This window comes from Sprattus sprattus, assembly GCF_963457725.1.
Source record: "Sprattus sprattus genome assembly, chromosome: 11".
Lineage (NCBI taxonomy): Eukaryota > Metazoa > Chordata > Actinopteri > Clupeiformes > Clupeidae > Sprattus > Sprattus sprattus.
This window is the reverse complement of record NC_137909.1, coordinates 6,397,855-6,407,325: the sequence shown is the minus strand read 5'-3', so window position 1 is coordinate 6,407,325 and position 9,471 is coordinate 6,397,855. Positions and strand designations below refer to the sequence as shown.

The window sequence follows — 9,471 nt, the reverse complement described above, 5'->3', positions numbered from 1 at the left end:
TGAGGACATGCACACTCACAAATGTTTGAGCCTTTGTCAGTGCAGGTACTTCCTATACTACCTGACACACACACACACACACACACACACACACACACACACACACACACACACACACACACACACACACACACACACACACACACACACACAGACACACACACACACACACACACACAGGGCTATCCTGCAGTTCTGCAAATGAACATATAAAAGATGGACTGCCTGAGGTCCTCTGTATTTACACTGGTGGTGAGAAGTCATCATTACTTTCCTCCTAAAATCTCCGAAATCCCAAAATTAAATGAAAACATGGAGAGCAAAAACCCTGGCATGGCATGTATGGACACTCGCTTGCATTTATACATACAAGTGCATATACTGGTGTACACACACACACACACACACACACACACACACACACACACACACACACACACACACACACACACACACACACACACGCACACGCACACAGAATGCATTAGTGGGATGAGGTCAGATGGAGTGAGGGCATACTGTGACAGAGAGAATCTGGCCCTCGGGGTCACACTCATGTCATGTTCAGTGGTGCATTTCTCTAGTCAAACTTCTCAGAAAGGATCTGTCAGTGCGGGCACATGATGGCAGCACTCCGATCCTATCCGATTCTCTCCATGGGGTCTCCATGGGGGGTTAACTGCTCTATCTCAAAGCACATGGAAGTGACAAAACTAGATCAGTTCAAATCAAATGCGGAATGTTTACATCTGCTACCGTTGATTATACAGTAAATACGTTGTGAAATGAAACAAAACCGTTGATTATACAGTAAATACGTTGTGAAATGAAACAAAAACACACCACAGTTAAAGTTGTATTAGTATTGATTGATTCACATCGATATGAATGGATTACATGACTAACAACGGGTGGAAAAGTAATAAGAAAATATTTGTTCACTGAATTAGCGCGTTCTGTCCCAAACAGTTGCGTTCCAGTTTCTAAGTTTCACTTTCGCTTTCAGTATTTCAACGTGAATGAGAGGGAGCACAAGAACTGAGCGTCTAGCAGCGTTTATCATATCATATACATTATATATGATGCATGTATATGTCTGTGGGCACGATCTCAAGCACGTGCAAAAGTTGTTGTTGTCCAATTTGAATCAGATACGAGAGACACATGCGCGCCCAGTCCAATTACCAGCGGAATCGAATCGTGTGTCTGGGGGTTTACATCGGAGTCCAGTCGGACTCAAGTTGGACACAATGAATCTAGTTCTGGGGAGTCACATGTGTCCAATATCCAATTTAAATCGGACTGAAATCGGAAATTGGACGCATGTGTCCACACTGAATGAGAGCAGCTTACATGAAGCCCGGGCGCTGGCTAACAGAAAACAAGCCTCATGTCTAACTACAGTATACAGCAGACGTGAGTGTACCCCTGTGCAATATCAGTCAAATGTCAAATGATTCCAAAATGTGATCATATTTCAATGGTTGCATTATTTCTAAGTAGACAAATAAAGTATTTAATCTGAACAATCAAAAGCAATTACTTTTGAAAAACTATACTAAAAACACAGGCATCAATGTAGAAACCTGCCACCTGGGATCATTGATACTACATGTTTTTTCTACATATTGAGAACATCTGTGATTTCCAATTTGCCGAAATGCATGAACATGGCTTTTCTCAATCTGTGACCCATGGGCTGTGCCCGTCTGCATAGAGGCTCCACGTGGCCAAGAATGGCCAGTGGTATTGGAAATACAGGAAGATCAGTGACCAACTGAAATCTGGTGAAACACGGTTGCAGCACTAACCAGGAGGTATAGAACCAGCCATAGTACCACTAACCAGGAGGTATAGAACCAGCCATAGTACCACTAACCAGGAGGTATAGAACCAGCCATAGTACCACTAACCAGGAGGTATAGAACCAGCCATAGTACCACTAACCAGGAGGTATAGAACCAGCCATAGTACCACTAACCAGGAGGTATAGAACCAGCCATAGTACCACTAACCAGGAGGTATAGAACCAGCCATAGTACCACTAATCAGAGCAGCAGTGGCGGTCCTCCTAAAATGACAGCGCAACATCCACCTCCATGGATTAATTAGTTTGGCTCAGCTGGAGTCTAGCATGTTTGGTGTGAACCTGACCAAGACTGCCACAGTGAATGCATAGTCCTAACAGTGAAGCACGGAGATGGCAACATGAATGCCTGTGGAGGTATGAAAAAAAGCATTCTCTGGAGAATGGCAAAACATCTCTCCAGCCACTGCAACACTGGTATCCTCCATGCCGAGGAGGATTGAGTCTGCCATCAGAACTAAAGGTGGACGCTGAGTTCCTACCGTAGGGCCTGTAATTTTTAATACAGTAAATCTAAATTGTTAGTTTTAAATTTGTCATGAGAGAAAATACCCTCCTGTCCAACTAAGAAGTAATGCAGTTACTGTTAGGTGATACAATTTTGAATCATTTGACATTGAAATGGTATTGCACAGGGGTGCACTGGGGGGTATACTGTCTATATCTATTGTAAAATATAATCTAAAAAGAACCATTGTTGTATGTTAACGGCCCTTGGAACCATATGTGGATTACTGAAGCATGCGGATAATGCATGCCGTTTTTGTTAATGTACATTTCCATTCTATTTTCCAGCTATCATGGAATTCAAGTAAGTTCAGAAGTTACAGTATATACCAACTATGAAGGTGTTTAGTAGTTATCTCAGTGTAATTTAGTTTTACAAACTATCCGCATGATTTGGTCCTGAAGAGGAAACTGAAAACAAATGATTGCCAACATTCTACATCTATAAACTGAAGTGTTCAGTGATGAGTAACACTGATGCACCGTACCACTGTAGCTAGAGTTATGCATTGAGTTTTATTATATTTTATTATTTTATATATATATCTTTTTATAAATAAATGAAAATAACATTTCTGCATTCCCTTCTTCACCCAAAGCTCTGTTTGGCTGGCCTTCTCTGTTGCATATATACTTCTCTGTATACTAGGTATCCAGAGCAAATAACCAAAAGCTGGAGTGGATATGCAGGCTGACGCTATATAAATTTGCTGATATTGTTTTCCTCCCCTTTTGTTTCACGTGCGCTCCAGTTTTTGCAGCTTGCTGCTATTTCTGTGAGTGAGAGGAGGACGGTGACTGCACGACTCTGCTTTACCCCTGTCAGGGCAGGGCATGGCTGGATAGAGTGGATAAAGAATGAGAGGCCTGTCTGTCTTTCTTTCCTATCTTTCTTTCTCTCTCTCTCTCTCTCTCTTTCGCTCTCTCCTCATCAGAAACTCTTTAAGCGCAGTGGGACAGTGTGAGTTTCAGAAGCCCTTCTGTGTGCATTTTAAAGAGCAGCTTGAATTCGGTGGGCAGCTGGTGAGACTCTTGCCACTTGGTGGTGAACTTGGTGCCCTTCTTGTCGTAGTAGTGGTAGGGCAACTCTTTGCCCGTGTTGGGGTCCCAGCCGAAGGGCCAGAAGCCGTACAAGTGGATCTGGTCGCACAGGGAGGAGGCCAGCGTGTACATCAGGATGCCCGTGCTCAGACGCTTGGGAGACAGCTGCTTGTTTTTCCAGTATCTGTAGGAAGAGATGGGGGGGTGGAGGGGAGACAGAAAAGCAACATGTGAGGCTTCTGTACATCTGACATTACACTTACAATCATATGAGACATTTTGTAAAAAACGATATTTGCAATGGGCAGTTGTTATTGTAACAAGCACTCTCAAGGCTGCCAAGGTCAACAGCTACATTACCATGTGACTGAGTTACTTTAGGCTTCCCTCAGCTGATGGCCAGGTTAACTCATTCAGTGCATTTTTGATAGGAAAGCACTTACTCTGCGGGTTCACGTGTGTATGTGTGATTGTGAAGAGTGTGTGTCCTTAGTCCTTTATTTCAGGCTTTACACACTGACTCCTCTCTGCCTGCCTGTCTGTCTGGGTGCGTGACGACAACGGAGCCAGAAATCCAATACCGGCTTTTCAACATTTTACCACTTTCCAGAAACCATAAAATTGCCTTCAACAATGAACACTTAAGGTGTCTTAAGGCACACTGAGCCTCTTAAAAGGAGTAATTCTGTCGTAGCAGGTTGCTTTAATGGGATTGTGAGAGATTACTGCTCAGCACAAGAAGTCACTTGTGGCAGGCTGCACAGACAGGAAGTTAAGCCCCTCTTCATATGCTTGCAAACTATGTCTTTTCCCCTCACAGAGCGCACTTATCTACTGGGGAGGTCTTTGTCTCTCCCTTCACATTGTATCATTACAGTAACAACATACCATTAATATGTCTTTGCCCAGTGTGTTATTAACTAAATGCGTGTATTAAATGTTCACAAAAAGTATTAGTGCTTATCAGTTGTGGCTTATCATTCATCTATTTGACAGAGACGAGAGCTCTAAGTGTTGTTCAGTAATCTTTTAACTGGATACTGGCGTTAGTATTAGCCATATTAGCCAGCTTTGAGGCTGTGAGGTGGTGCTAACTGTGCCAGCTCATCTGTGAAAAAAGATTAGCATTAGCATGCAAGCTAATTACGCACTCCCTGTTGCGTGCTGGAGCACAGCATTGCTGTTGACACATCTGAGATACCAGATCTGTGGCATGTCTTTGCTGCTGCTGAACATTGCGCTGTGCTCTGAGAATGAAATCAGTAAAGTCAGTGATCATTCACTGATAGCAGGAGAACAAACTGAAAAGCAGTAGGGAGCGTATTAATTGCTACCAATCAAAACGGCACTCTGCACAGGCTGCACTGTTCTGCACTCACTCTTCTGCCATTCAGCAAGATATCATCGGCACACAGCCTGTGTGTTGACAGTGAAATCTGAATCTCTGTCCACACAGTGCACAAAGACCATCAAGCAAAGGGCCAAATCTGCTTACTCATACGTAGGCAGTCGGTAGTAATAACAAGCCCTTTTTCATGCAAAAGAATACTCTTTCACTGTTGTCAAGCCAAACCTTAGGAGGACATGCATACTAATGTGTGGTCCTATGTAGAGTTGTTTGATGATAAAAGCAGGGCATTCCAAATATACTCCAATAGAAGAACACAAATGAAGATTGATGGAATGTGTGTTATAGCTCCAATTCATGGCTACAGATTATGCTTCAAGGTTTACAGCATATCATGTGACACTCTCTTTCCACAGATAGCTACTGTTTTAGGGGAGGGAAGAGCCTGGGAGCCTAATGTCCCAGCTGAGAACCAATATATTTGTGTGAGAGAGAGAGAGAGTGTGTCTTACCGGTTGACGTACTGCATAATGTTGCCTGGCCAGGCGAGCTGTACCTTCAGCTGGCCCTTGTGTTCAACGAAAAAGTCTACAAGGGTGCGCGTGACGGTGGCCGAGGTGTGGAAGAAAAAGGCAGGGATCCAGAGGATGGCCCCGTCCAGCTTCTTCAGACTGAGGAAGAAGTTGTTGCGGTCCTGGATGGTCAGCAGGTTGTTGTAGTACTTCTCCAGGATGCTGGGGTTAAAGGTGGTCAGGTTGGTGTGTCGGCCCACGTCCTTGCGGAACACCTCGGTCGGGGCAAAGTTGCAGCGGAAAACAAAGTCGAATTTGTCAATTTCGGGCCCACAGCGACTGCCGGTCAGGATGCCACTGTTGCCCACGACAGCACAGGTGTTGTAGCGCTTGTTGAGGATGGGCGAGACTTCAGGCAGCAGCGAGCGGAAGTTCTCCCCGATGGAGAAGACATACTTGTGGCTGGAGTAATCGTAGTGCATCAGCTGGCCGACACGCACGCTGCGTTTGGTGAGGGTGAAGTTGTTCGGGACATCTATGAAGTGAGCAATCTCTTTGCTGGAAGAAAGGTAAAAAAAGATCATTAGTTAATGAGGATATGTTGGGAGTGTTTGATAACAATGGCAGTGAATGTTGTCAAATGTTTATACATTTTACAGTTCTTGAAGTCTGACATTGAAGTGTCTTCAGTAATATGCACTATTCTAAAACAAAGGATGAACTAAAGATTACGAGTGTTCGTCCCTTTGGGTCAAGGGGTTGAACTCTGTCATCTTCATGTATCAACACAGAGGGGGATGAGCCCAATACCTCTATATGAACATTCTTTACAGACTTCCTGAAGACATGCCATTAAATCCTAATGGATTATTGTGTGTATGGTTAGTGGAATACACACACAGCACAAGACGATATGAGAACATTCAGATTTAGTTCAGTTAGAATTCACTTGAGGGCTGGGACTGTATTACGGTTCAACCTAAGGCAGGAATTAATTTAAGGCTTTTTAAGGTAATGTTGCTCATGATTTGAAGCCGTATGGAAATGTCAACCCACCTTTGTTCTAAATATGCACTCCTATTAAACTTCCACTCGGATGTCTTGCCCTGCAGATCTTCATTCAGGGCATTGTTGAGCGACGTGAATGCAGGATCCAGGAACTTCATAGCCAACTGGGACCTGTTGAGATGAAGAAGGAAACAGTGCACTTGTTTTTATTTTTATTTGGACTTCATTGCAGAGGGAAGTCCTGCTCTGATGTCATGGGGCTGAAGCTTGTTAGAGGCTGTGCTCATCAATGCCAACCAGTCCACACAGCTCCGACCCCCTGCTCTGTGAGAGTCAAGGACTGGGCTAGTCGATGGCCCAGCTAATTAACTAGCTGTTTTTAGTGTAGGTGCTTGGTAGTGTTTCCCATTTCAATTTGTAAGACCTCGTTCTATTTTGGTAACACTGACTGATTTCCTTTGTATTCGTACACTCACTCTCAGTGGGGTTGGGTAAAACTGCAAAACTTTGCAAAGAATGTTATGATATTATCTGCATATGATATCAATGAAATGCCATTAGCAAACGGAAATGCCCTTGATACTCACTATGACAGATACAAATGTACATTTTTATCACATAACATTTACTTATAATGTAGCATGAGTTGTTGATGGCCCAGTTCATTTGAATATTGGTGTTAGCTTCAAAGAAAAATCGAAACTTTCAGAAAAGCTCTCAAATGAGAACAGTTAAGAAAGCTTTTGAAAGTCTGATTTAGCACAACAGACCAGTCTCATTAAACACACCAGGCCTTAAACCACACATCATTTGCAGTGTCAGCAAAACAGCAGAATAAGGGAGCATATGGGCAGATGGACCATTGAGTATCCCCCCCGCCCCCCACATGGTCCCCCTTACACAGAGACACCACCCTGTGTGATTCCACTCCTTCAAAAGCTTTAGCAAAATGGCTACCGTCATATTCTATAACCTTGGCTTGTTACAAAGAGGAAATGATCACTGGTAGGAAATGAACCTGTCAGAGTTGTAAATCAGGACCAAGGACAGCTCCTGCGTGTGGGATGCTTGGATACAAGCCCCAAAATCTTGATTCACTGACTGCACAGGCCTAGTGCTTAAAAATTCACAATAAGGCAGTGTCGTGTCTTGTCTTTAGCCATATGCTCGGTCCTTGTTTATGTTTTTAAGATGAGTCTGTGGGTATTTATTTGGGGGTGAGTAAAAAGGAAACAAACGTCAGAAAACGCCAATCGATGTAAGGACACGGTCACCACATTACTGAGCAAAAGTCTAGTATGCAATGACTGGTTTTCAGTGAGGTATCCTTTGCATCAGCTGGGATGTCTGTACCATCTCACAGGACACAGGCTACAACCGAGAGAAGGCCCTTGAATTCACCCATGACACAGGCGCATGGAAAGATTAACACCAAGGATAAGACTTGTAGCAAATAGTCAATTGAGCGTAATCCTTGTGTTATCCACAGTGTACAATCATGTGAATGTATTGAGAGTATAATATAACGACGATTACTGACGGTTTACGCCCAAATACACCATTCGCTGTTTTTTTACACTTACCGGAATCCGGCATGGAACATATACATCCGCGGCCCACCCGAATTCGCGTATTTGGGGGCCGTGAAGATGAAATCTTTTTTTATTGACACGTAGCTGATCAATGACAGTATGAGCAGTGCCACACTGAACATGACCAGACCCAGCACACTGACGATGCGGACCATCTTGACGTGTTGTCATTCCCTGTTTAAGCGCCGCCAAGGATGAAAACGTCGCGTAGTTGGTAAACGAGCATACTTTAGGATGAGGTGTTCGACGTCCTCCGGCACATCACCTCAGAGATCGGACGTGGAAGATTCACCGAAATGGCAGCTGCTTGTTTGGATAATTCGTCTTTGCTCAGCCTCCGCATCCTCGTCCTCATATCGTAGGGGAGTTGCAATTCCTTTTTCCCGTTGCGGGAGATAAATTATATGGGTGTAAGGTCTCTGCGAGATGCAAGCCTTTTCCTATCCAATTAATTGACGCCGTGGGATTTTTAAAGGAGACCTAACCTATCGCAAAAATCAAAGAAATAAACAACATGCTCTCAAGGCGGAGTCATTCCGGGCAGGAAAGGGTTACATTTAGCAAGCCTGCGTGGATTATGGCGTGCTCTGTATACATCTGCAACATTTAAGTCTCCCCGGCTCAACAAGCCTGCGCGTATGTGAATGCTGTGGAAATGTGTAGATGCTGATGCACCTACAGTATAGCGAGACCGCTCGTTTGAACAGATTTGTATTAAAATAGATAGTCACGCCAAATAAATCTGGCATGTCATTTAGGACAGCAAGTGCTGACGGTAACAGACAACCTACAGCATACATGGCAATGCTGCTGCTAATCGGGCTTTACTGTTTGACAGTACATTAGTCCGAGGTCACTTTAAACCACTGAAAGGGGCCACTCTAAGGGCTTTACCTTTCGTTTAACGTTTTAAGTCAGTTCTCCAAATATTATTACCCCAATTGAAAACATGAATATGCAACACCATGGCTCACATCATTTATTACTCAGAATCTATTAAGATTTAAATGAAACTATTTTTAAATTTCAGTCTCTGTCATCTACAATACATTTCAATCTCTGGAATCTACAGTAAAATATCTGGCCCCACCACATGTTTATAACTTAACATGGTCCCCTCCTCTCAAAAAACAGAGATCCAGCCATTTTATGTCATTTTGGATAGTAAAAAAGATAACAGTTAAGTTCATTCTGTCAGCCATGAGGTCTTGTCATGTTTTCATGATGTCCTCCCTTTCTTTCATTTTCCGGCTGGGTTTGTTATGATTCTGTCCCACAATAAGAGAGAGAGTGTACTGACAGCTCAAAAGTCTCCATATCTGCTTCAAGGTGCTATGCCTCTGACTTTGGAGGGTTTTGTTGAAAAGACATTTGTCAAGCCTCTGTGTGGACACATCTGGACCCCATTTCCTCTCTGCAATAATGGGCAGTGGCATTTCAGCTGAACCTTCTCCTTTCTCCCTGTCTCTAAGGTTGTGTTACACCCTTGCAATAATAATATTTATTTTAAACCAAGATCTTGATTTTTCACACCCCAGCGTGATCCCTCCTTGCTTGTTGGGCTAAGACATCCGATTCCCAATTAACTTCTGACCA

The 9,471-nt window shown here is 43.5% G+C and overlaps 1 protein-coding gene across 1 annotated transcript; it reads right to left on the bottom strand.

The window, feature by feature from the left end:
• Positions 1-3,316: 3,316 nt before the first annotated feature.
• st8sia3 (ST8 alpha-N-acetyl-neuraminide alpha-2,8-sialyltransferase 3) lies at positions 3,317-8,030 on the bottom strand (the record flags this gene model as incomplete). Its single annotated transcript, XM_080848032.1, has 4 exons — positions 3,317-3,599; positions 5,276-5,833; positions 6,332-6,454; positions 7,867-8,030. 4 exons carry the CDS (start codon positions 8,028-8,030, stop codon positions 3,317-3,319), a joined length of 1,128 nt encoding a protein of 375 aa, XP_080704158.1.
• Positions 8,031-9,471: the final 1,441 nt, after the last annotated feature.